Source organism: Acinonyx jubatus, chromosome B3, assembly GCF_027475565.1.
Source record: "Acinonyx jubatus isolate Ajub_Pintada_27869175 chromosome B3, VMU_Ajub_asm_v1.0, whole genome shotgun sequence".
Taxonomy (NCBI): Eukaryota; Metazoa; Chordata; class Mammalia; order Carnivora; family Felidae; genus Acinonyx; species Acinonyx jubatus.
The window spans coordinates 129136468-129164431 of NC_069386.1; the positions used below are offsets into that span (position 1 = coordinate 129136468).

General features: G+C 40.4%; 2 protein-coding genes across 12 annotated transcripts in view; one reads left to right on the forward strand and one right to left on the reverse strand.

The window, feature by feature from the left end:
- Positions 1–26395, reverse strand: part of GALC (galactosylceramidase) — a 149791-nt gene extending 123396 nt beyond the window's left edge. For 6 of the 9 annotated variants that reach the window (XM_027066349.2, XM_027066353.2, XM_027066351.2 and 3 more), the window contains exons 1-7: positions 26186–26395; positions 17134–17202; positions 16822–16885; positions 14917–15030; positions 12802–12941; positions 10674–10712; positions 7619–7749 (exon numbers count right to left, since the gene is read on the reverse strand). In XM_027066349.2, the coding sequence (XP_026922150.2) occupies positions 7619–7749; positions 10674–10712; positions 12802–12941; positions 14917–15030; positions 16822–16885; positions 17134–17202; positions 26186–26380 (752 nt within the window). In that variant the 5' untranslated portion in view covers positions 26381–26395. Of the gene's footprint in view, positions 1–7618; positions 7750–10673; positions 10713–12801; positions 12942–14916; positions 15031–16821; positions 16886–17133; positions 17203–17354; positions 19182–25679; positions 26117–26185 lie in introns of those variants that run through there. The other 3 variants (XM_027066354.2, XM_027066356.2, XM_027066355.2) reach the window with 3 other exon arrangements.
- A 16-nt stretch (positions 26396–26411) lies between these two features.
- GPR65 (G protein-coupled receptor 65) overlaps positions 26412–27964 on the forward strand; it is a 100259-nt gene continuing 98706 nt past the window's right edge. For all 3 annotated transcript variants that reach the window (XR_008299585.1, XR_008299584.1, XM_015088352.3), the window contains exon 1: positions 26412–26865. The gene's annotated coding sequence lies outside the window, so the exon portion shown is untranslated. The remainder of the gene's footprint in view (positions 26866–27964) is intronic.

A 27964-nucleotide genomic window follows, 5' to 3' on the forward strand; every position in this document is an offset into this window, starting at 1 on the left:
GAGCCCGACGCAGGGCTCGAACTCACGGACCGTGAGATCATGACCTGAGCCAAAGTCAGATGCTTAACCTGCTGAGCCACCCAGGCACCCCTAAAGTTTATTTATTTACTTATTTATTTATTTGGAGAGAGGGGGAGAGAGGGAGAGAGAGAGAGAGCACAAGCAGGGGAGGGGCAGAGGGCAAGGGAGAGAGAGAATCCCAAGCAGGCTCCACACTGTCAGCATGGAGCCCGACGCCCTGCTGGAACTCATGAACTGTGAGATCATGACCTGAGCCAAAATCAAGAGTTGGATGCTCAACCGTGACTGAGCCACCCAGGCGCCCCAAAACATCCAAGCTTTAACAACACACCTAAATTCAGACTAGCTGCATTTCAAGTGCTCCGTAGCTAATTGTGGCTAGTGGCTACCGTATTGGACCATACAGGTTTAAACCCTTAACAATGTCAGAGATAAATAGCAAATAATTCTATCTGGAATGGTAGAGCCTCACTGTGAAAATAAGCTGCTTGAATGAGAGTCTAAATTGAATGAGACAAGAACACCCAGGGTGAGGGAGAGACAACATTCAGGCAGAAGGGAGAATGGGGCCCAGAGGGAGCTGACCCCAGAAAGCACAGTGAGTACGAAACAAGAATTTATAAATGTAATGCAGGCCAAGTACAACGTGAATGGGGCAGGGAGATCTACTCTTCCTATGGAGGTAGCAGCCACAGAATCAGTAACTCCTGAGCAAAATCTCATTATGCCACAATAGCCAAAAGTTAGAAATAATCCAAAGACCATTTATAAAGAATAGATAAATTGTGGTATATTCCCACAACTGAACGCAAAACAGCAATGAAAATGAACTACATCTATACCTGGCAACATGAGTTAATCTTAAAAATATAATTTTGATCAAAATAAGATACTCTAAGATGCCATTTAAATGAAGTTTTTAAACAGGCAAAATTAGTCTATGGTGTTAGAGCTAACATTAGCAGTTGCCTTTGGGACCAAAGGAGGAGCTAATGATTAGAAAGATTTCTAAGGAGAGAGCTACTTGGATACTGATAATTTTCTATTTCTAGACCTGGGTAGTGGTTACGTGGGTATGTTCACTTTGTGACAATTCATTATGCTATATTCTTAGGATTTATGTACTTTTACGTATGGATGTAGGCATGTGTGTGTATGTTATACTTTATTTAAAAAAATTTTAAGGAAATGAAGCTATTAGACAACAGAGGTACATGAGACTAAAGTGAGAGAATTAGAGAATAATTATAAAAAACATATTTTAGGAAAAGGAACACAAGAGAGAACAGAAATGGAAAACACCAAAAGGAAAACAGGGGATGGCAAGGATAAAATTATAGAGAATCAAGCCAAAATAAAGAGGTAACAATGGTTTCAGATAAATATGGAACAAAGGTAATATGCAAACAAGATCCAAAGGCATAATCAAAGTCATGGAGTGGGATCTTACTGAAATAAGAAAACACTTAAATACAGGTATTGAAAAGGCATGTACTATATACCTAGAAGTGGTAAATAGTGTAGAACTACTTGACGTTAGAGTTAAGGGAAAATATTCTTTGGAGCCACAGGAATTGTGCCAAGTCATTTATAAGGAAAAAAAACAAAAAGTCTGAACAAGGATAATACACTAAATGCCAGAAGCACAGGAACTAGAGAGCACCTTACAGAACAGAGCTGCTCTGTGCTCCCGTATACCGTCTTATACTTTTATTTAAGAAATAAGCATCTATCTTGTTTAAACCACAACCTGTTTTGGTCTATGAAAACAGTTTAAAACCATGTAAATGATATCCTAACACATGGAAGCTAGCGATGGTTATGTCTGACATAGTTCAGTGATCCAAGGGATCAAGTTACAGTATCAAATATCCCACCATGGAAATAGAAGTAATTCCTTACACTGGCATATAAGATAGGCATATCTACAAAAGGATATTTTCTATTCTTGGAGACAGTTTCAATGACAAATATGAGGGGGTGTTTTTGTTTTTGTTTTTGTTCACTATTTCCATTGTGCAAAGATATGGAATTCTCAGGGACAAAACAGAGTATTTATACCAAAAAAATAAGTAATACTGTTTAGACGCCTCAGACTCTTTGCTTCCATATGATCATCCTTAGTTGAGAGCCAAGGTTGGTGGAAGCAGCTCGTATATCTTCTCCACGCTCAACTGGTTGCCACAGATTCCAGCCAGTAGGAAGGAAAACGGATAGAAGAGAATGTACCCAATATCCTAGAATATGAACCCTGGGGTGTTTCTTATCATTTTTTGCTCTCATTTCATCACCAGGAACTTAATCAGATTGCCACATCTTAACTGCAACGAATGCTAAGAATCTTGCCTTGGGCCCAGGAAGAACAGGATAGGTTTTGGTAGACCACCAGCAGCTTCTTCTGCATTTGAGTAGGTGAGAGGTCCAAGAGAGGGGGAAACAACAACAGAAAGAAAGAAAGAGAGAGAGAGAGAGAGAGAGAGAGAGAGAGAGAGAGAGAGAGAAAGAAAGAAAGAAAGAAAGAAAGAAAGAAAGAAAGAAAGAAAGAAAGAAAGAAAGGAAGGAAGGGAAGTCTAGCATCAGAATTCTCAGCAGCAACATTTTACATAAGTAACCAATGGAGTAAATTGTATGACATTCAAGTATTTAAAAAATGTGAGGCAGGAATTTTATATCTAGCCAAACTGTCCTTCAAATATAAAGGCCACAGATAAATAGTAATAAACATGTAAGAGATCAAGAAATATTGTTTCCATTAGCACTTCCTGAAAAAATATGGTAAATATTAAGCTTGGGACACCCAAGAATCTAGGGAAGAAACTTCAGCAAAAGACTTGAAGGTGAACACTGCATATGTCTAATGGCAGAACTATATACTAAAAGAAAGAGTAATTGGGTAGTACATAAACGTTACATGTTCTGATAATGTATAACTAATATAGTGGATGCAAAATAGGAAGAGAAAAGAAAATGAAACGTAAATAAAGCTTGCCAATTGGCTGGGAGTTAAAGATTACAGCTTGCAGCTCACAAATCAAGATAGTAGAAGCTTAAGCTCATGTAAAAGTCCAAAGAAATTTTGGTAATTAAAATTCCACTGTAGGAGTGAGAAGGGGAGAAAGAAAAAGTTATGAAATAACTTTCCCTTTGTGTATAGTAAACCAATACATAATAATTAAAAGAAACTAAGAGGATTAGTATAAACAGTTTCTCAACTTCAACACTACTGACATTTGGTCAGATAATTCTTTGTTGTGGGGAACTTATCTAGTGCTTGGGAGGATACTTAGAAACATCTCTGGCCTCCACCTATCATGCCAGGAACAATCAAAAATATTTCCAGACATTACCACATGTACTCTGGGAGGCAAAATTATCCCCAGCTGAGACCCACTGGTATAAAGGTGTCAGTACAAATGCAATCAATAGAACTAAAAGCCAAACCTTGCTAAATAACAAAGAAGAAACCTCCTTCAAAAAGGGCAAACAAGGGGTGCCTGGGTGGCTCAGTCGGCTAAGCGTTCGACTCTTGATTTTGGCTCAGGACATGATCCAACAGTTTGTGAGATCGAGCCCCACATTGGGCTCCATGCTGACAACACACAGCCTGCTTGGGATTCGCTCTCCCTCTCTCTCTTCCCCTACCCCTACTCCCCTCTCTCAAAATAAATAAATAAGTATTTTTTAGAAGTGCAAAGAAAACAAATCACAGAGCAAGATTTTATATTATTATATATATAGTTTAAATAATTAAATAACAAAAGACAATGTAGCAGGATAGAAAACAAAACCTTCAGTTATATAAATGAGTTTAACCTATTCATTAAACTCTGAAGATTTTTTAGGGCAGCAAAAAAAGCAAAATCTGAATCTATGCTATAATGCAAGCAACACACCTAACATGAGATGACCTCGAAAGGTAAAGGATGAAGTTACGGGCAAAGACAGATCAGGCAAATATAAATGAAAAGAACACAGAGGTCTCTTAGTCATAGGCAAAGCAAAATTCAATCCAAGAAGCATAATGAAGCAAAGATTGGCATTGTCTTTCCTTTTCTTTTTTTAAAATCTCTAAACCCAGCGTGGAGCTCAAACTCATGACCTTGAGATCAAGAGTCACATGTTTTTCCTAGTAAGCCAACCAAGCACCACAAAGAATGACATTTTCTAGGGTCAACTGTTACAAACCAGAAGGAAGAGAAGACATTTATTAATACCTAGGTGCCAAATAACACAGCAGCAACTTTCATAAGCATAAACCGCATGAAACTGAAACCCACTAGCAAGACGAAACTAGAACTCTTGGTAACCCAGGATGGTCAAGTGAACAAAATAATCAGCATACAGAATATCTAAACAATGCAATCAGTAAGGTAGAAAAGGTAGAGAATATACACTTAACTCTTACATACAGATAGAGACTACATCCTAATATAATAATACAAAAAGAAGTTCCTGAGAAAGTTTTTGGAAAAATAAATTCAGCATTAAATGACCACAGTGCAATAAAATTAGAAAATAATAAAGCAGAGCTAAAGCACTGCTCAAAGGAGTTTGTGTAGCATTAGAAACCCACATCAATAAAGATAAAATGAATTAAACATCCAACTTATTCATGAAGATACAGTAAAACCCATATCTTCATTTAAATATTTTTTCCTAGCCAAATATATTCAAAATCAATACAACTTTCTTTCCTCTCAACGCTTCAGCTATTTATGAAAGTTTTAACAATAACGGCAAAAATTATATTCTAATTTCAATGTATGAAATGTTTAAATACATCTTACTTTACTTGCCAAAAAAAAAAAAAAAAGAAAAGAAAAAGCCTAAATCTAACCTAACCATGCCTCTATCAATTTCCAACAGGAAACAGGACAGATGGTCAGGTTAAACCAAACTAAAAGGATGAAACCATTAAATCCAGACTGTGAGAAACTTTACAGGTCACACAATCCAGCTTTTTTTGACAAATGAAAGGGAATAAAAAGGTGGGGTAAGGACCGAAAAATTAGAAGAGACTTAAATATCAACCAATCCCAGTGTATGAATCTAAATTGGATCCAGATTCGATCAAATAGAACTATAAACTAACAAAAACAGGTATTTGATAATATCAAAAAACTGTGACATTTTTAGATGTAATAATGGTATTATTGCTTATGGTAAAAAGAAAAAGAATCCTTATCTTCAGAGATACGTCTTAAAACATGTATGGAAGAAATAACATGTGTGTGGAATCTGCTTCAAAATAATGTGGGAAAAGGAAGAGAGGAACTGTAAGTGGAAAGAGCTGGGGTCCCCGAGGAAAAAAAGACAAGAAAATCTTCCTTGACTGTAAGAAAAGTCATTGTGGGCCCCCAGCCATCTTGTGATCTATGCCTGACTGACCAGCACTACTTGCCCAAAAAGCCTGTTTCTAGCAGAACTTCCTGAGATATGTTGAAATTGCAGAACAATAGATGCCCAGTAGATAACAATTTTAAGGGAACAAAAAAAAACGTAAGAACAAACAGCCACTATCAGACCAGGAGATAACCTAATCACATCAGCAACCAGGAATCAGTGGTAAATCTCCCAGTGCTGGTTCAAAACCAAACACTGACCTGACGCACATTCTTGAGCTATCTTTGCAAGATCTAAACCTTTCTGAGCACTCAGATACCCAGAAGTGATGATGCTGAGCTTTGAGGCCTGGACTCTGTCATCTTAAGATGACTTCTGCCCCAATTCCATGCTGAATGCCTCATAGTACAAGTCCCTTCATGAATACGTATGTACCCTTAGCCTAAAATTTCCCCAGTTTTATTGTTCCAGGAGACACTGCTCTGGGAAACACTCCAGGTGTTTTCCTTTACTTTTTCTCCTTTACTTTACAAATAAAACCCTTCCTTTCCCTATTCTTTAGCTTGGTTGTGTATGTTGGCCCTACAGCCACCAAGAGGTGAACCCAAGTTCAGGTAACAGAATGGACAGGTATGTGTGATGGAGAACTGGGCATGGGTCACAGTTATGGAGACTGAGTAATGGGAACACAGATATTCATTATATTATTCTGCCTACTTTGCGTACATTCAAAATTCTTCATTCAAAACAAAAAGACACATGTCAAGCAGTCTTCACACCAAATAAAGAACCAATTTCACACATATGTGTATTCTATTTTTCAAATGTTTATATATGTTGTTATGACAAACAAAATTCAAATTCACTTTAAAAAATACTGCTAGGTCAGGGGGGCGCCTGGGTGGCTCAGTTGGTTGAGTGTCTGACTTCGGCTCAGGTCACGATCTCACAGTTTGCGAGTTTGAGCCCCGCGTCGGGCTCTGTGCTGACAGCTCAGAGCCTGGAGCCGGCTTCAGATTCTATGTCTCCCTCTCTCTCTGCCCTTCCCATGCTCACGCTCTGTCTCTGTCTCTCAATAATAAATAAATGTCAAAAAAAAATTTTTTTTAAAATACTCCTACGTCAGGGATAGGAGGGGGAATTGGAGGAAGGTTGTCAACAGGTACAAAATTCCAATTATAAATAAGTACTAGGGATGTAATATACAGTATGATGACTATAATTAACACTGAGTGTGATACATAGTCGTTAACAAAGTACATCCTAAGAACACTCATCATAAGGAAAAATTTTTTTCCTTTTCACTGAATCTATATGCGATGATGGATGTTAACCAAACCTTTGTAATCATCTCACATATATGTAAATCAAATCATCAGGCCATACACCTTAAACTTACACAGTAATGTACATCAGTTATTTCTAAGTAAGACTGGAAAGAAGCAAATAAATAAGACAGAGAAAAAATTACTGCTGGAACTCAGGAAGGCCAAGACCCAGAGGACTAAATGGTAGAGCTGGACTAAGAAGCAGGGTCAAAGCCACCCTGCTGAGGAAACATGACAAGAGCCATGGTCAGGGTTCATGCCGTACCATTTACATAAGTGTTCATTCCTGGAAGAACTCCCAACCACAGGAAGTCTGCCATTTGTAATTTCTAAAATTTAAAAACTACCCTGTCCCTTAATCTAAACAAAGCCATGCTTCATTACCCTAAACGTTAACACAATATTTGTAAAGTACCAATACATTTCATTGTCAAAGATCCCAAAGTACAGATGAACCTTGGGCAACATGCTGCCCCCCAACATGTGTATTTGAAAATCTGAGTATAATCTTTGACTCCCCTAAAATTTAACTACTAATAGACTGTTGACCAGAAGACCCAATAACATAGGCCATTAACACATATTTTGTATGTTCTATTTACTGTACACTGTATTCTTACAATAAGCTAGAGAAAAGAAAATGCTATTAAGAAAATAATAAGGAAAAGAAAATACATTCACAGTATCATAAAAATTCCACACATAAGCGGATTGGCTTAGCTCATACCTGTGCTATTCAAGGGTCAACTGTATGTACATTTCAAAGAAAAAGGAATGAAATATCAGTTGTACATGCTTTAGTTAAGTTAATATAAGAAAGCTACCTCTGCAAATGTAATCAGGTGGGAAGGAAAAGCAAAAACAAAGTCAGTATCCCAAGCAAGCAATCAGAAACTGTTAAGTTTTCAAAGCAAAACCGTCCTTACCCTATAACATCAATCACATTCAAGAGCTCAGTGTCGAGCAACATAGAAGCAGAAATGGGTTCCCAGAGATTGTCACTTGCTATGATTTTCACTCGATGGAGACCTTGATAGTTCAGCATCCTTCTTAACACCTTTTGGGAAGATAAACAGAATGCAGAGAGTTCACAACTGTGTTTATAGCTGTTGAATTACAACCACAACAGCTGAAGTATCTTCAAAAATCAGCATCCTGGATGATAGTGTCCATATTATTTCTCAATAGAAATGTGCCTCCTTTGGAAAATAAAAGCACTATCATTAAGATAATTTACTTGGTGGGAATGTAAAAAGAAAAAAAAAAAAGAGGTAAAAATGTTCTAGAGGGATTTTCCCTCTGACTTTAATGGAATCCACAACAGACCCTTAATAGTAAAATAAATAAAACCACCCCCATAGCTGCAGATCATTAGTTTAAAAGAAAAAGGAAACCAGATTCTTTTTTTTTTAATTTTTTTTTTAACGTTTATTTATTTTTGAGACAGAGGGAGACAGAGCATGAATGGGGGAGGGGCAGAGAGGGAGGGAGACACAGAATCGGAAACAGGCTCCAGGCTCTGAGCCATCAGCCCAGAGCCGACGCGGGGCTCGAACCCACGAACCGCGAGATCGTGACCTGAGCCGAAGTCAGACGCCCAACCGACTGAGCCACCCAGGCGCCCCAGGAAACCAGATTCTAATGTTCTTAATACTTCCTTCATATGAAGTGGACACAACTAGAGAGACACATGTATAGTCGCAAGGAAAAAACCATAAGCTGTGAAATGTCAAATCTGGATAGACAATTCCTCACCTTCACTGCTAAGACCCTGCCGTGAAGCTGTGCCAACCGCAGGGTCACCCAGGACACACGCACTAATTTGTCTTCCACCCGGGGCTATTGCGGCTCTCGTCAGCCCTGTGCTCCCAGAAGCCACAGCTTTTCACTAACCTTGAGCCTCCATCTTATACTAGCCCCCTGCCCCACCTCCCATAACCCCACAACGCCCCCTCCACCACATTCTCACCACTACACTGATAACGCCTGCAGCCTGGAGTTGACCCTGAGTTACAGGCCCTGGCTGCAAGCCACCCCATCAAACCCCGTGGCTACAGAGTGAAGTGCACCGTCGCTCCCAGTGAACACATTGGGCTGTGCAAGGCTCAGAGTCCCCAGCTCATCTACTCCACCTTTCATCCTTGCTCCTCCCCCAAATCCCTTTACTCTCAATCTTCACTTCTTTGCAGTGTCCACCCCTGCCCTAGCAACAAGGGGAGTTCCTATCCACCCCATATTGAAGATTCCAACTCCAGGTCACCTCCTTTAATAGCGTTTCCTAATCCACCCAAGCAGAATGTCATCTCCTCTCTGCACCTTCTGACAACCCTGCCTGGGCATTATCCTTCTAGAGAACTTAGGACTGATATTTCAGTTGTCCACGTGGGACTCTATAGTCCCCAAATGTGAGCCCCTCTTGGGCAGCAACAGTATTTTTTCTATCTTTATCTTCCAAGTACATAGGGAAGGCCTGACAAGCCTGGAGTTGAGTCAATGCCTGCTGGGGAATAAATGAAAGAAATTTAGTGGATATTACCTGCTCAAAAACATAAGACATTTAGGGGCCCCTAGGTGGCTCAGTCAGGTAAGCATCTGACTTCGGCTCAGGTCATGATCTCATAGCTCATGAGTTCAAGCCCCACATTGGGCTCTGTGCTGACGGCTCAGAGCCTAGAGCCTGCTTCAGATTCTGTGTCTCCCTCTCTCTCTGCCCCTCTCCCACTCACTCTGTGTCTCTCTTTCAAAAATAAATAAAAACATTTAAAAAAATAAAAACATAAGACACTTAAAGAATTTTTTACCTGAAACAAAATATAACCACAAAACTGTGTTTCTTGGAGGAAACACAAACAAATGGAACTGAAAAGTAAACTAAAGAATATATCCACCTTAAAAGTTAAATTGCCATTAGTTTCCCAGTGACAGAGGGTCATTATTCTCAGCTTTTCCTTTCCTGAAAAATAGCAATCATAGTAGTTACCTTGTATGGAAGGGAGTGAGAATTAAGTGGAGGCAAATATTTAGGAAAAGCGACTCAAAAAATAACATACTTTGCAAATGTTAGTTGCCACCTATTTGTTAATCACAGATAGAAACATATAGAACATTCCAATAGAATAGGCATCCCACAGAAAATAATAATGAGACTGCATACTGGAAATTTTGATATTGGATGTGGAACTATACAAAATTTCTGGACATAAAAGGCCCCATTTTTAAGTTCCACTTTCCTTTCCACCTGATGAACTCTTGAACTGGGCCAGAAGTGGCATCAGTCTTACAAGCAATTCCTCCTAATATTTCAACAGAGCAACTGGCATTCAGATCATATGAGGGCAGTAAAATTAACTCATACCTTCTAGGGACAGTTTTGTTTGTAATAGCACCAACAAAGTAATCAATGACATAGTCATCAGAAGTGGCTCAACCGGTCAGCACCAAATGAGCAGTTTTCTCTTTCCTCCTCTTTGTCTACATCATGTAACTACCCCTTCCTTCTTTCTCAGAAAAACTCCTTGCTTTCCCCAGAAAAGTGAGCGAGACGCTTTTCTGGCTACTCCAGAATCTGTGCTCCCTGAGATGCAATTACAAGACCCCAAACTAAGGTCTTTGTTCTTTTTCATCTTTGCCTCCTTTGCTCAGTTGAAACAAAAAGAAGCTACATTTCTCTAAGTCCTAAAAGTGTAAAATGATGCTGCTGTTTTTATAATAATCATCATAATTCTACAAATAATAAATTTTAAAATGGGAAAATTCAACACAACTCTTTAGACAATGAAACTTGGGGTTCACAGGGAATTACAGACACTTTAATCAGGAATTTAAACATGACTACGTTTTTGCTCAAATTTTATGCCAGAACTAGCAAAACAAGCATCTGTGCTGTAAAAAATACAGCGTTCCTACTTCTAATTTCCATGGTACCGTAAGGGAATTATTTACCAAAAACTTAAAGATAAAAAGATTTAAAGTTGTACAGACCTTGATATAATTGATGTCAAATGACCTCTCATTCCAAATCTGCAAAACAGAAAGTCAAAAAGTCTGAATTGAAAGTGAAGTATCAGAAAGTAGACATGATCACTAAGACGCCACTGCTCTCATCATCTTTAACATAATCTAAAAAGCAGTTTTTCTGGGGCGCCTGAGTGGCTCAGTCGGTTAAGCCTCTGACTTCAGCTCAGGTCATGATCTCGCAGTCCATGAGTTCAAGCCCCACATCGGGCTCTGTGCTGACAGCTCAGAGCCTGGAGCCTGCTTCGGATTCTGTGTCTCCCTCTCTCTCTGCCCCTTCCCTCTCTCTCTCTCTCTCTCTCTCTCTCTCAAAAATAAACATTAAAAAAAAAGTTAAAAAAAATTCTTAAAAAGCAACTTTTCGTACTTTATGGAATGTCCTGTTCTTGAATTTATAGACATGTTATAAGACAACATAACTTTTTACAATTAAAATATTTTTTAAAACCTTGAATATTTGGTGGATATTTTTCAAAAAGTCACTTATTCCAGTGATTTCTAAAACTGGAATTTCCATTCAATCATTCAACAAATCCTGACAATGTAATGCGTGCCAGGGACTATATTAGGTACTGGAGACCTAACAGACGTGGGGAGTGTTGTAATAATTCTTACAAGATCCCACCAGCACACCTAAAGCCGAGTATTGTAGTAAGTACATCGTAGAAGTAATTTTTTTTAGCACACATAAGATCACAGTGATGTGCTACATCACAAAGGCAAATTCTTAATGAGGATAGATAAAAGGAAGATGCACAACTCTCACTGGTTTAGAATCATGATGAGGTTTTAGAATTGAAAGAGAACATCCAAGACCTTCGTTTTGCCTCTGAGAAAACTATTAATAACAGAGATGGCCTAGAGTCTAGGCACTATAACTCATTTTACTCTAGTGATACAGGAAAGTATTTTTTATCAAAGAATCTCCTCACTATAGCACATAAGTCTAAAAGAGATGTGAATTACCCATTCTTTATCAGAAACAGTTTCCAAGTGTGACTTTACCATAATAAAGCGCTACTTAGATCCAAATCTACAATTAGTTTCACTACAAATTGAAAAATACCCTGACATTTAAGAATGTTCTCAAATACAAACTAATTTCCAATTACAGTTTGAAGAAAGATAACAAAAAACAAAGTATATCGTTGCTTCTGGCTCCCTACAACCCTGGGCTTATCCCCATGTCCTTTGTGATATCACAATTTCTCCACCCAGTTTCTCTCTCTCTCACTAAACTCCTTAAGGGCTTATTAATCTTGGTATCCCTAGAATACAACAGTTACAGTGTCTGCAACACAGTAGGAGCTCAATAATTGCTTTCTGACTGCTGAACACTTTTAAAATCAATTTTGACATATGGCATATTAATATGCAAACATGTATGGAGACCACTACATGTACGTGTAGGGCTGTGAGAAGTACAGTGCCTCCAGCCTGCCAACAGACCAGCTGGAAAGACATCATATTTAACATTTTTTTAAATCATTATAAGGTGTTAAATAACAGTTTAAGACAGGGTAGGCAGATTTCAGCCAGCCTGCCAAATCCAGCCCACCATTTGTATTTTTTACAACCCAAAAGCCAAAAATGGTTTTTACAATTTTAAAGGGCTATATAATTACCTACATAATATCCTTAATACTGCCTCTGACCCACTAAACCTAAAATATTTAGTCTCTGACCCACTAAGAAAAAGTTTGCCACCGTCTGGTTTAGAACAGCAGGAGATTCAGAGAGCAAAATGAGATTAATCATTAACCAGATAGTAAATGTGGTATTCTTGAACAACTAGAGAAAGGAGGGAAAGCTTTCAAGGAGAACTGGGGCTGGAGTAGTATCAAAATCAAAATTAAAGAAAGAAAAAGTTCAGAGAAGGTATACACTCAGTACAGTTTTCAAAAGGGGCTAGAATTTGGATGGGAAAAGAGGAGGAATAAAAGGTCACATACTTAATTTGTTATCAGATGCCAAAGGAACAAATTGGGTCTCATGACCACAAAATGGTTAGTAACAAAATGCCACAGAATCAAATTGCTTTAAGAAATTACAAATAAAGTCCAAAAGTTAATCAAGGTTTAAATACATTACCAACCCCAATATAATCAATGTCCAAATCATGATAATGCTTGGCGCCCACAATCCAGGTCATGACGTAGTAGGCAGTCAGCTGAAGGTTTACATAAGGCCAGTTGAAACCTTTCCCCAGCCATCCAGGGAATGACCATGGCAACCCTGTAGGAAGGAAAAGGTAAAGGTGGGGTGGGTATTACAGTGCTGGCAACCATCCAAAACAAGGCAAAAGAAACCAGAAAGAACACAGGGTAAACAAAAAGCCAATAGAGATCTTATTAGAGGAAAGATTACATATCTTGTGTATATTCTCAAAATCCCTTCCAGTTTATGAACTCAGGAACTCCTTCCTGAGCCCTAGAGTCTGGTTCCATAATTCCAAATGCTCTTTCAAGAAAAAGAAATAAGAACACACTCTCTTGAAGATACTCACCCATGGAAAGAAATGTAACATACAATTTAACTCAACATGCCCACTGCCTGCTATAGGGATATTTAATATACAATTTCTTCCCTCTGAAGTCAAATCAAAGAGTTCTTCTGAAAGGCTTATGCCTAAATATTCCTACAGGTTAAATATAATACAAATTCCTCTTTCACTAGTACATCTTCTTAAAACTTAAGTCTCCTTAAAATACTAACTAGTCAGATAATCAAACTCAACAAAACTAGTTTGTCATCATTATCAATATAAATGCCAATGTCTCAACAGGAAAATACCCCTTTGTGGTATGATATAAATCAAATAGCCCACATTCTTCCAACACCCTAATTATTATTTTTCAGGAAGAAAATGAGAACAGTAGACGAGCACTAATTACAATTCTACATCCTAATTTTGTTACTAACATATCAAAATAAGCTCAACCGTTAAGTTCCTCAATTGTTTATATATATACATATAAAAACAATCGAGTTCACCACAGAAAAAATTCAAAACTAAAAGAACAAAATGCTTATTTTTCTAAACTCAGGAGGAATGAATGCCTAAGTGTGTATCCCATAAAAAATGTGACATTAAAATACTGGAACATTTTTAAACAATGAAATGCCAAATACATTCTATAGGCCCACCATGTGTAAGTCTTTGTTAGAAATGGTTCAGCATGCCAGATTTTCTACATTTAAATGAGAACTGACCATGAAAGCAGCCCAATGGGGGAGTACGTGCTGAAGTCAATGATGCTTTTTTTTTTTTTTTTTTTTTACTGCTCACAACATTTCTGGAATCTCTTACAAAAGACCATTTAGAAAGAACACACTGACTCCTCATTTTTTTTTTTAATTTAGAAAAACTCGTGCTTGTCCTTTGATTGTTGAAAATGACCTCGAAAATGACTTGAAATCAAGCCTATAAAATGAATTTTCATTGATCTCACTCACAAGGCTGAATGGGTAAGCCTGTTTCAAAAAATCAAATTCATTTCAAACTATGCAAGGATGTCATCACTGTGTATTCTGCAATATTTTACGGGTCTGTGCACTGCTACACGAAACCTGTAAAGTGAATGTAGTAGTACGAGTTGAGAAATCATCCAGCAATGCTGCCTCTAGAGCTTAAGCTCCGAAAGGGCAGAAGGTAGCGGCTGGATTGTTGGGTATCCCCAATGCCTAGAACAGTGCCCACCACACTGTGGAAGTTCAAAACATACACTTTATGTGTACGTCTTCTAGAAATGGCACCTACTTCCGCATGTAATGCATAATTTCGCAAAGAGCTGGGATGTACTATAACGCCTACTGACAATTTTCTAAATAGTACCCCCCTTTTACAAATTTTGATGAGAAATTTTGTTGAGGAAATTAGTTTAGCATCACAAGAATGGAATTAGGTTCTATATCTGAATTTGGCATTTACTAACTATCTGACCTAAGTCAGTGGCATAACCTCTCTAAGCCTCCACTGCTTCTGTAAAATGGGAAGAGTAATGCCTTACTCCAGAGGTATTGCATATAAAGAGCAGACATAAAATATAAAGGCAAAGAAAGGATCAAGCCTGGCACAGGCTTTGCGGCTCGTAGGATAAGGGTAGTATTAACATTGTTAGTACTTCAGTATTAAGAGTAACTCCATATGAATAATTCAGAATTTGAAAGTTAAACAGACTGCAAAAGCATTACAAACTTCACTTCTTACCCATGAGTATAATATTAGGGTTCCGCTTCTTAGCTTCCTTCATTAACCACCACTCATATCCTCGGAAATAATTCTCATCTAATGCATAGTGCATGTGGGAGGGTTCAGTACCATCTGCGTGGGAGAGAGCAAAAGAGAAAGGAAACCACCCTTTAATGGTGTTTCCTAGGGCCACTCTCCCCTGTACACACACACATTTCAGAGAAGGTGTATTCTGGTTCCAATCCTGATATGGGCAAATAAGAATAATCTTAGATAACTTGACAATGCATGATCAAAGTGTATTATTTCACCTTTTTTCATTATTCTAAGTACCGTAAAGGTCTTGAAAAATAAAACCACAGCTTTCTATTATAAGCAGGGTTAAAAGAAGGAGAAGGGTTATCAACTCATGTAACTGAAGAGTCCTAGGACTATGTTTTCCTGGGCTTTTGGTCTGGTCTGTCTGGAGTTTTCAAGTCCCCATGTCCAACTTTGAGTTCAGATCACCTCAGCTTTTAACTTCTCCATCCTAAATGTAAATCTTGAGCTCCTTAGCCCCATTCTCACCACCCAGGCCTTAAGCCTATAACGTGCCTTGTTATACCAAGACAACAGAGCTTTGAGGAAAAAAAAAAAAAAAAAAAGGAATGAGTATACATCTACACAACCCCTCTGTAAGAAAATTCTATCCTAACCTCCATAGTGTGTCAAGGTAGATAATTGATATCCTGGTATCTGTCCTCATATGTCACCACATTTCACAAACATCTGCCCTTGTTAGGAAGGGTCTCACGAGGAGTGGGGCCTTGCCTCTTAAAGGTAAACATCAGAATTCACAAGAACTACCTGAAGAATTTCACTTCAGCAAATGAAGATGGCCAGTCATTATCAATTCTGCATCAAAGGGTGGACAATAAAATGCATGTCCTCTTACAATAACTTGGGGAAAGTTTTCCTTATAGAGGTTTCTTTCATTTGTGATTTGCATTTTTTCTTTCAATATTAATTAAACACTAATGCCACCACAGAGACATATCTCTTTAACAAAAGTTACTCCCAAGTCACCAACAGGAACACATGTATAGAGACAATACTGTAAAGTTCACTACAATGGAATCTGGCCTGTAAATAATAAGCTGCATCATCTGTGGGAGAATTTTCTTCTTCCTGTACATTAAATGACTACATGTTCTACATAAAGTCAATCAAAATGGTGACAGTGAAGACTGAAAATTTAGTGGCTAAAAATAATTTTGTTTTTAAAAGAGAAAAAGCTGGGACGCCTGGGTGGCTCAGTCGGCTGAGCGTCCGACTTTGGCTCAGGTCAGGATCTTACGGTTCGTGAGTTCAAGCCCCGCTTCAGGCTCTGGGCTGACAGCTCAGAGCCTGGAGCCGGCTTCAGATTCTGTGTCTCCTTCTCTCTCTGCCCCTCCCCTGCTCATGCTCTGTCTCTCCCTCTCTCTCAAAAATAAATAAACATATTTAAAAAAATAAAAGAGAAAAAAGCTGCATCTCTGAAATACTGATGACATATTTTTGCCACAAATTTATTTAAAGCTAATAACAATAATGTTTTACATGCTTTCTATGGTAAAAGCTTTCTTTTTTTTAATTTCTCAGTAAAAACTCCTGTCTCTATGCTCTGCCTCGTGAAAATAGCCTTTTTAAAAACTGTGGTTTTGTTTACTACCAATTAATTCAACTAAATAAGCCATCTAAAGTCCAAATGCCATTTTATGGGAAAAGTGAGTATTTTGATATAATATTTTTTTTAAGTAGAGTAAAAGAGGAACAATAAGAATCTACTAAGAAATGATCAATATCAAAAATGTTGATATCGTTTACATTCTGATTCACAGTCCCTAAGATTAGGTAGAGATTAAAGTGCTGAAGGAAAATAAACCCATTCCCCAAATCTCCTACCTGTAGTCTGCCCATCACCACCTATCTCCACTTTTAGAATATGCAAAGAGGCACCGAAGTTTGGCTGGGGAAAGAAGGAGGAGTGTTAACATTGTGATTCACCGCATGAAGGGCAAAACATGACAGTGACTAATTACTGCCTTTGGTTTGACAGATGAGAAGACCAACTTCAAATCAACAGCCACTTAATCCAAAAGTAATTTTCCATTTTTTTTAAAAGCTAGAAATGTGAAGGTGACCAATTCTACTGCTGAAATTCACCATAGCTTCAAACATATCACAGGTGCCATTAAATAATTATTTTTTCATTACCTTAAAGAGATAATCCAATATTTGAGAACGATAGGGCTCCGGGTAATTTACTAGAAGTCGGGAGGTTGCCTAAAAAAAAAAAATTCAAAAGTGTGAATAAAACAAATCCAATCATGAACAGGTTTTCATAGTGCCAACTTGCACCACCTGGCATGCCGTATTTAGCCAGCTCGTGGGCAAAGTTGAGCTGAGGAAAGCCATTTCCCAGGTTACTTGTTTACCTGCCTTTATTTTGCCCATCGCTAGGCGAATAAGGCTGTTGTTTGTCCAACAGCTAAAACACAGGTTCGAAGCCACGGCATGTTTCTCTTCTGTTGAGATGCAGGTTTGCCGGAAGGTAAGTTAATTCTATGAGGAACCTCGTGATTACAAATTTGTCGCGAGGAACTTAACTCAGAGAGTGATTATTAGAAGAAATGAAACTTAGAAACTTAGGTTCTCTATCATTTATTTATTTGTTTGTTTATTGGCTTGAGAGAGAGAAAGAGAATGAGACAGTACATGCAAGCAGGACAGAGGGGCAGAGTCGGGGGGGTGGGGAGGGAGAATCTTAAGCAGGCTGCAGCCCCAGCATGGAGTCCAGTGCAGGTCTTGATCCCACAACCCTGGGATCATGGAAAGGATGAATAACAAGTAATCCTTTCCCTTCAACATCTTGCAGGAAATTAAGCAGCAATGCTGAAAGGAACCAATACTCTCCCATCTTTACCGGAGATTTATAAGTGGCGTGCCTATTAAGAATGATCACACACACACAAAAAAAAAAGAATGATCACACAATGATCCCCAGGCCAAGGTATACTAAGGAAACCTCACACAAGACTGGTATCAGAATGTATGGAAAGATAGGGGTGGAGGATGCAGGGATGAACACGATCACATCTAACCCATGGGCAATGACTGCTTCAACAAAGAACTCACAAAACCAGTAGTGGACCAATAATGTATCTTTTGGGGAGCAATATACATAAGGGGAATAAAAGAAATAAGTTTTAACATGAACTAGTGGCATGTCCCTAGGCTTAGAAGCCAGACAGGCTCTAGGTTCAAACCACTGACACCAAGGGCAAGATGCTTTTATACTCAATGTTCTGTTTTCCTACTCTCATGTGTGTTACCACTGACACTCTAGTGGCTCTTTTAATCGATCTCCCTCACACCCACAATCTCCCCAGCCCCTGCCACTGAGACGCAGACCCATGGAGCTACCCTCTATTCACTTCAACTTCAACACATCCCCAACCAAACATAGTGCTTTTCCCTTAGTCTGTTCCTTCTCCTGCATTTGTTATCTTAGTAAAGAACCATAAACTCAGGGCTACCTTTCACCAACTTCCCAACCATCTTCAGTCACCAAGACCTCCTTAATACTCTCCAATCCAACCCCTGACTTCAACCCTATTTCCTTCATCCAGGCTGTCCTCAATCATTACAACAGCCTAAAGGTTCTCCGGGCCTCCTGTCTGCCTCCCTGTATTCTAGCTTCCACACTACTTGCCAGAATAATCTTCCCAAAATGCAAATCTAACCACGAAAGTACACTGTTTAAACCTGCCAAGACCTCCCCTCCACCAAGAGCTTTCAGGATCAAGTTCAAATTCTCAGTTTTATACCCAGATCCTTTAATTATTTGGATCGTAACTCTGGACACCTTACCCAGCACCACTCTCATGCCTACTATCTAGATAGATCAAACCACTTCTCTTTCTTCTGTCTGGGATGCATTCCACACCCTCATTCAGCCAATTCCATTCATCCTCCTCAGGGAAGGCCCCTCTCCACCCCTCCACACTGATTTGATGTAGGTGTGTCTCTGGCTTCAGGTCTACATCTCTACCTTAACTCTCCTAACCCCGGCCCCCTACTCACTGCCATACTTCTTTGTCTCCCCTCTGAGTTCCTGGAGGACAGGGACTATGTCTTACTCAAGCTCATATCCCCATTTATTCTCTTGTTCGGCAAACATTTATTTAGCATCTTTTATGGTACTGTTTGTTGCAGTGGCATAGGCCACAGAATATGGGAGGCTCTGAGTCAGAGGGAGCCTGCACCCTGACTGCATCACTTAGAAGCTATGTGACCAAGGGCAAACTGTTGTAAAGTGGGATTTTTTACTCTTTAGAACTGCTTCAACTATTCTAAGGCTAAAACAAGGTGTATGTAAAGGACACAGCACAGTAGCTGGCACACAGTAAGCTCTCAATAAATGACCAGCATTATATAAGTTGTTTTTAAAAATATAGTCACTGTTCTCACCATTCTTACAGAATGGCAGAGACTCAAATACTAAAGTAGGTACTTTTTAAGTGAATGAACACAGTCTATGCACGATAACTTATCCTTGATCAGAGGTAAACAATGTTTCCCACCCTGAATCATGTCATTAGAACGGTGTGTTTTGGGGGGCGCCTGAGTGGCTCAGTCGGTGAAGCGTGCAACTTCGGCTCAGGTCATGATCTCGCAGTCCATGAGTTCAAGCCCTGCCCTGGGTTCTGTGCTGACAGCTCCGAGCCTGGAGCCTGCTTCAGATTCTGTGTCTCCCTCTCTCTGTCCCTCCCCCCATTGACACTATTTCTCTCTCAAAAATAAATAAACATTTAAGAAAATTTTAAAACCCCCCTGTTTGGAGGTTATTTTGCCCTCTATGCACTTCTATCCTTAACACAGGGAGCGTCAACTTTAAACAAACACACCACATCGTTATGCTGTTGTAAGCCTGTGTCATTCTCAACACAAAGGTGTTGTAAGTGAATAAGAGAGATGGGTCAATGGCAATAGTCAGTTCAGAGTAGTATAGCCAAATGATGAAATGCACCACCAAAGAGTAACAAATTACCAAATTACCAACCACAGACCCTGAAAAAGCCCTGGAGCTGCTTACAAGCAGCCCAGGAAGAAGCCTTAGCACATAGCTGACCCCGGCCAAGTTCTCAATTTATTGAGACATTTTACACCCAAATAAGTTTTTTATGTAAAGGTAACTTCCTCCTTTCTAATTGATCAAACAAGATGATACTGACGCAACAACCACATGCCAGATGCCATCCCAAACACTTTGTATCTATCTTCACAATGCTCCTACCAGGTATCACAGTCTCCCCAGAAAAGAAACTGAGACCCTGAGAGATTAAGTAGCCTGCCCATGGCTGTACAGTGAATGGCAGGGCCCAGAACAGACCCCTGACAATCTGCTTTTAAACCCACTTTTTTTTTTTTTAATATTTATTTATTTTTGAGAGACAGTGCAAGTGGGGAATGGGCAGTGAGAGAGGGAGAGAGAGAATACAAAGCAGGCTCAGGGCTGTCAGGGCAGAGCCCGACATGGGGCTCAAACTCACGAACAGTGAGATCATGACCTGAGCCAAAGTCAGACCCTTAACTGACTGAGCTACCCAGGTACCCCTTAAACCCACGCCCTTAACTACTGCCCCATACTGCCTTCCCTATCAGATCTGAATATTAAATGAGAACATTCCAAACACTACTGCCACAAACTGTTCTATGTACCAGGGACTCCATACAGAAGTCTAAAGTGGGGTGCAAATATCGTGTTACAACCATTTTCATCTGTCAATATTTATTAAGCATCTAAGATGAGCACCTCACTACACAAAGGGACACTACTGAATGGATGAGGGTATCCTACTCTGAGTTATGAAACAATTCTCCTCATTTTACTAATTTTAAACGGAGTTAATAAAATAACCAAAGGTCTCCATTTTTCAGCAAGTTTAAACACTGGATTTAATGCCACAAGTAAAGATACTAAGACAGATGGGCCCCATTTAATGAAATATTGGCTATTTTAGGTTTAGACCCCAAAAGTAAAAAGAAGGATGGTTGTAGTAAGGAACACACACATTGGCCCATTAGTCCAGTTTACCCTGAAACACGCCAGCACCTTAGAGTAAGGTGGTAACATGAGAAAATAAAAGCATAAAAATCAGGAAGAGTAAGTTGGGTTAGGGAAAAGGTTTGTCCCCCCACCCCACCCCAACCGGCAAAGCAGGTCAGATCTGTGATCAACTATAGACCAGGTTATCCATTCTAGTGTAAGCCCCAATAGTGTGCTTTTTCTTTTTGTAATGCAAATGTCTGACTCCGGCTTTGATTGCCAAGGCATCTACTTTTCAACAATTATGTTTTATGGCTATGTGTACTTAAAAATAGTTACTCTAATCTTTTTGGTATCTTGAAACCTTAGAGTTTTGCAAGTTCAGTGATGGAAATTCATTACATAGATCATTGCCAAATATAAAATATTGAAACATTTATTATTGAACACAGATTTATCTACTTTTGGTTTCTCATAACAGAGAAGCTAAAGATATTTGGATTTGTTAGTATACATGTCCTGTGGTATAATGAAAAACTGCTACTTTAAACAAAAAAAGGTATATGCCTCTAGAAATTATGAAATGTATTAATTTGCCAGTATAGAGTATATTGGCTAGTAAAGTTCACAATTCCTTACTTGCTAGTTTTCAGTAAAAATTAAAGTTTCTAAGAATTAAGAATTCTACCTAATATATGTAACTAAAAGTACAAGAAATAAGGGAAACATCTCTAGGCAAGGAAAGTAGCATGTATTTTAGCTAAGAAAAGATATGAAGTGTGGAGATGCATTTTTGTTAAGGCAGATGGAAGTAATTTTGTCCTAACATACACAAACTAAATGGATACAGAAAGCACAGGAAAGAGAATAAGAGAGGAAGAAAGAATTTTACCTTGTGTAGCAAGCTAGCTAAAAACAAAATAAATTATAAAGATTTTTTAAAATAAGTTTTAATAAATAGTGTACTTCTGAAAACTACAGCTTAATTTTCTTTCATCTACTAAAAGGACAGTTTTCTTGTGGGCACCTGAGTGGCTCAGTCTGTTAAGCATTCAACTTCAGCTCAGGTCATGATCTCACAGTCCAGGAGTTCAAGCCCCATGTCCGGCTCTGTGCTGACAGTTCAGAGCCTGGAATCTGCTTTAGATTCTGTGTTTCCCTCTCTTTCTGCCCCTCCCCTGCTCACACTGTCTCTCTCAAAATTAAATAAACATTAAAAAAATAAATAAATAAAAGTGCTGTTTTCTTGGACTACTGGTCTGTTCTTAATAAAACTATGCAAGGTTTTTACCTTTTAAGTAATCTGCCTAGGAAATAAAGATTCTGTATTTTATCAAAATAATTTCCTGTGCTTCATTTTGTCTTTATCACCCCTTTGATCACTTAAGAAAATGAGTCTTCTCTACTAAAAGAACTTCTTTTTTTATATACAAGTATGTAACTTTCATATTTGCCTATAAAGTCTTTTGTAATTTTGGTTAAAGTTGATAAAATGGATAACTAAGTAACATTTCACCACAATCTATGATCCTATGTAATCAAGTATATTACTTTTTTTCAAATGCTTATTTATTTTGAGAAAGTGGGGAGGGGCAGAGAGAGAGGGAGAGGGAGAATCCCAAGCAGGCTCCACACTGTCCGCAAAGCCTGATGCGGGGCTCAATATACCAAATCGTGAGATTGTGACCTGAGCTGAAATTAAGAGTCAGATGCTCCATGAACTGAGCCACCTAGGTGCCCCTGTAATCAAGTGTTTCAAAACCTTTTGATATTTCTGACAAACTTCCCAGAATCAAATTCTAAATGAAGTCTTTTTAACCTTGAACTAACTTTGGGATTTTCCAGGGGATCCTGGAACAATCTCAAAAGATTTGTTCTTTCTCCTTATAAAAAGGGATTGTTAAACTAATTAGGCTTATTTATGTTAAACTACATGAAAAGCACTGTCAAATAAATAATGGAAAACCTTCTTTAGGTTAAATTTGTATGAATATGTGTGACTGATGTTAGTGTTCCAGAAATCATATGAAATTCCTAGAGGCTTACTATATGCTGGTCTGTTATCACTTATAATTCTAGTTATTATCTTAGAATGTTATGTCACAGGAATAACCAAAGTTCCTTGTCAACTACACTGTAATGAAGTCACATCAGGTGTTTTACATGGCTATTTTAAAGTCTTTAAATGTTCCTGTCAGCCTTACCAGGTAAGGAAGGCCACTTCTTGACCTTTAATTGTACCCTGAGGCCGAAGCCTCAGGATATTTCAGGCACCCTGAAAAGAGAGGAATTGGCCCAAATCTATAGGTATTATAAGTGAAGTCTGAAGGCTAGTCCTTGGCTTGGCTACCCAGACTTAAGGGACTTTTAATAGCCCAATCTGAGATTCCCGGGCGGGGATGCAGCATATTTGGAAGAGCCTATTTGATAAACCTACTTACATAAGATGGCCAAAGATGTTTAAATATTTCACAATTATTACTCAAATCTTTGAATGCATTTCCAGAGCCCCAGGATCACTGACCTGGTTTCAGGGGAGGACCCATTAAGCTTGGGACAATGGCTACAGACTGGATTTCAGACTACTGTCTGTATAATTATTATAGGAGTGCTACTATAATCCTACTTAGATGTGTACTTTCTGGGTTACAACGTGCCCTATCCCCGACTTTTAACATCTTAGCTATCCTGGGTTACCACTGACTCCGATGCCTTAGCATCAAGATGGATTGTAGTGTATACCTTGACAGTTTTTTTCTTTTTTGGAATGCAAGTGCCTAAGGGCATCCTCCTCAAAGATGGCAATTTCAAATAAACACATTGCAGGCCACACATCTAGATAAAGAGCCAGGCTATGGGGGCGTGGTGGGGGCAGCCTTCTTTGTTTTAAAGATCTTGGTTGAGGGGCTCGGGCTGAAGCTCAGGTGGTTGGAATCCGACTTCTGCTCAGGACGTGATCTCATGGCTCCTGAGTTCAAGTCCCACGTCGGACTCTTTGCTGACAGCTCAGAGTCTGGAGCCTGCTTCAGATTCTGTCTCTCTCTCTCTCTCTCTCTCTTTCTGACCCTTCCCCGCTCACACTGTCTCTGTCTCTCTCTCTCACTAATAAATAAACATTAAAGATCTTGGTTGACTTCAGTAACTGACCATTTAGGCTGCTTGTTCTTTCTCTTCCTGTACTTTAAATTCCCCCTCTTAAGTTTTAAATTCACCAATGAGTGAGCCGCAATAATAGCAGGACCCCAGGTGTTTTCTCTCTCTCTCTCCCCCTCCCCACAATCTTTTTTTTTTTTCTTAAGCTTATTTATTTCTGAGAGAGAGCATGCAAGAGAGAGAGCATACGCATGCACACGTGAGAGGGAAGGGCAGAGAGAAAATCCCAAGAGGCTCCAGGCTGTCAACACAGGGCCCAACTAGGGGCTCAATCTCATGGTTCATGAGCCAAAACCAAGAGTTGGAAGCTCAATTGACTGAGCCACACAGGGGTCCCTCCCCACAATCTTGCTGTGTGGCCCAGGTGTGCCACGTGGTTGCCAGGATCTGTCAATAGCACCCCCCCTTTTTTTCAAAGTTTCCTGATGATTATTGCCGAGGACATCTTACAACCAAAGTAACAGCCATAAGGGCGAGTCCAATCACAACACTGATTATCAGGAAGCTGAGATCAGTACAAAACATCCATTCAGCAAGCAAGCAATCAAGCTAGTTCTGAATTGCATCTGAATATACAAGCTCCATCTGACTCAACCCAACAAACAACCCATTCAAGAGTTGGGCCTTAACATTATCAAATGAAATTAGCTCTAGCTGTGATTTGGGGTACAATGGAAGGGGATAAAACAAAGACAGGAAAAAGGTTACAAAGGGCATGTGACAGAAATTTTTAGAGCCAAGAACAATCATGCTACTAAAGCAAGCTCCCAGGCCAAGAGGCCACCTGTCAGCAGGACCAGGGAACTCAGACAATTACCAGCTATGCCCACACAATTTTACACAAAGCTGGAATGGCCCCGTCTCCCTTCACGTAAGTCTTACGCAATGCCCAGGTAACATGAACCCATCCCAGTTGTCACAGCCAAGAAAGGATTAAGACATGACAATTAAACACAGCTGATATTCTGGATGGGATCCTGGAACAGAAAACGGGCATTAGGAAACAACTAAGTAAATATAAAATATGAAAGTATGGATTTTCATGTTATCACTACTGGTGGTAACAAATGTACTTTACCAATGTGGGATGCTGATAACAGAACATGGCTGCAGCGTATTTGAGAAATCTGTACTGTTTTAGAAACTTTTCTGCAAGCCTAAAGCTATTCTAAAGTCAAATTTTCTTAAAAGAAAAAAGGCTCTCAATACTTAGTATGAGAATCAACTGGTGTATTCATTGAAATGCAGATTCTCAGGTCCCAATCCAGAACTACAGAATGGGGATTACATTTTAACAACCGTAACAGGTGATTCTTACACACCCTAAAGGTGGGAAGCCACCCTGGCTGTTGGCCCAATGCTTCCCCCTCCCTGCACACAAAAATAGCAACTAATGAGACACACAGGCACCGACTTTTCCAGCGGGCAACTCACCCCACCTTGGGCCTTGACTACTGCCAATAAACAATGCCCCCAACAGTAAACAATCCTAGACTACCATTTGATACTAGCATAGTCTAGCATTATAAACAAAACAAGTCTCAAACTGGCCTCTTACCTTCCTAAAGAGGCCTTGAGGCACCTGTCTTGCCTCCCAACACAAACATACTGTGCATTGGCCCCTGTGAAGTTAGCCAACTGCCCGCTGCACTAGTGGTCCAGGGCGTCCGACTCCCCAACCCGCATTGAAGCATCCTTTTGGAAAGAGAGATGCTCCCCAGATCCTTGGCCATTTCTGGAGCGACCCTCAGGAATGCCCTCTCCACCGCAAAGGGAGCCCAGGCTGGTACGAGGGTGATGGTGCGAGCCCCAGCCTTGTCACTATCGACACCTGTCACTCGGTGGATCTCCGGATCCTCGTCTATTAAAACTGTCTCTACATAGAGGTTCATCTAAAACGAGCAGGCGCCGGTTCCAACCCCGCACGCGCCCGGACCTCTGGCCGACCGGCGGCCGCCGGCAGCCGGGCCGCGACGGGAGTGCGTCGAAACGCCAGGCTGCGCCGCGGGGGCTTATGGGGCGCCCCCCTGGCAACGCCGGCGCATCCCGCCGCCCGCCGCTCACCCCGCCGCCGCTGACCGCGCCGATGCCATCGAACTCCCGGCCCAGCCCGTCGGAGTCGTCCAGGACGTACGCGCCGCCGGGCACCAGCAGCGCGCACAGCAACAGGGGCACCGCGGCGCGGCCCGCCGAACCCGCGGCGGCCGTCATGGCTTTCCCTCGGCGTTGCCGGGAAGCCTGGGGTAGGCGCTCAGCCATTGTGTGGGTCACATGACTCCGGCGCCTCGGGAGGCGGGTCCTGTCGTCGCCATGATGGAGAAGGGCAGGAGACTGCTGACGCCGGCGCCGCCATCTTGAGTGCGGGCCACACGTCGGGGACGATTACTGTGAGATAGCTGACCCAGAGTGTCGTCTGCTCAGGCCCTGTGGAGTGTGGCCTTCATGTGTACTCACTTCCCTGCGCCTCTTCCGGCCTCACCTGCTGGGGCACGTTAGCTCAGGGGAGATGGATGTCCAAAGCCAGCCGAGAGACCTGGACCTTCCTTAACATCTCGGGGCACATCCACCACATGCCAATCTATGGCAAAGCAAGAGAGAAGACCCAGCTTGCAGCCCCCACTACGTCCTAGTTCAGGTGTCTGTCTCCTTGGTCGAATCACTTAGCTTTCTGAGCCTGAGTTTCGTTTTGCGTAAGATGAAACAAGAGCAGCCGCCGGGGGACAAGGGATTAAACGAAATACAAGGTAATAGGCGCTCAGTAAATCCGAGCTGAATGCGTTGCACACTTGGCTAACTTTAGCTGACAGGGTTCTCCATTCTGCTAATCATTACGTATATTTGGCGTTTAGCTTCATCAAGTACCTTACGTAGCCCGTTGACATGGTTCCAGGCAGATAACCCAAAATCGATAGGGAAGTTGTGAATTGTCCTGGGATTCTGCCACATGCAGCGTCAGTGTGAGATTTCTGATTTTCTTGGTATCTGAGCAAACTGAAGAGACTGAGTGGCTGCAGAGAAAGCATTTCTGATCCCAAATCTGCCTTTTGCATACCCATGGAATCGGTTTTCGGTATCTACACAAGCCCTGGAGACCCCAAAATGGCAAAGAGAAGATCCAAAGACTATAGGACATGTGAGCCTTCATCTTCAGGGTCCTATTTGGAATCAGATTGTTTTTCCCCTTAACTACAAACTTAAGTTCCATGATCATAATTATACTAGGAGGAAAAATCTCCCATCTGTGCCATCCCAAAAATGCAGTTGTCAGGCCATTCTGCCCTCTGTCCTTTCTCAGTGCATGATAGCAATGCTTGCTGTTTCTCTTAAATTACTGTAGATCTATTTTGGTTTACTAAGGACAGTCCCAGCTTATTTCTGTTGTTCTAACAAATGTTAATAGTGCCCCTTTCACCTTCAAAGTGATCTGGCTTGGGGCACCCCGGGGGGGGGGGGGGGGGGGCGGGGGAGCTCAGTGGTTCAAGGGTTTGACTCTTGATTTCACATCAGGTCATGATCTCTCTGTTCCTGAGATCCAGCCCAGCACTGACAGTGCAGAGCCTCTTAGGGATTCTCTCTATCCCTCCCTGTTCCTCCCCCCACCTCTCTCACTCTCGCTCCCTCTCTCTCAAAATAGATAAACTTAAAAAAGTATTCTGGCTTGGATGATAAATTATATGGTCCTGTATACATGGGCCACTTTTTTCTTTTTCTATTTCTTCTTTTCCCAATACAGCACATGCCTGAACTGTACCTTCTCTATCCATTCTGTGATATAAGACGATAACTACCCAGGTTCCATAGATTTACCTTCCCAGAACTCACTCTGATCCACCCCATCTAACA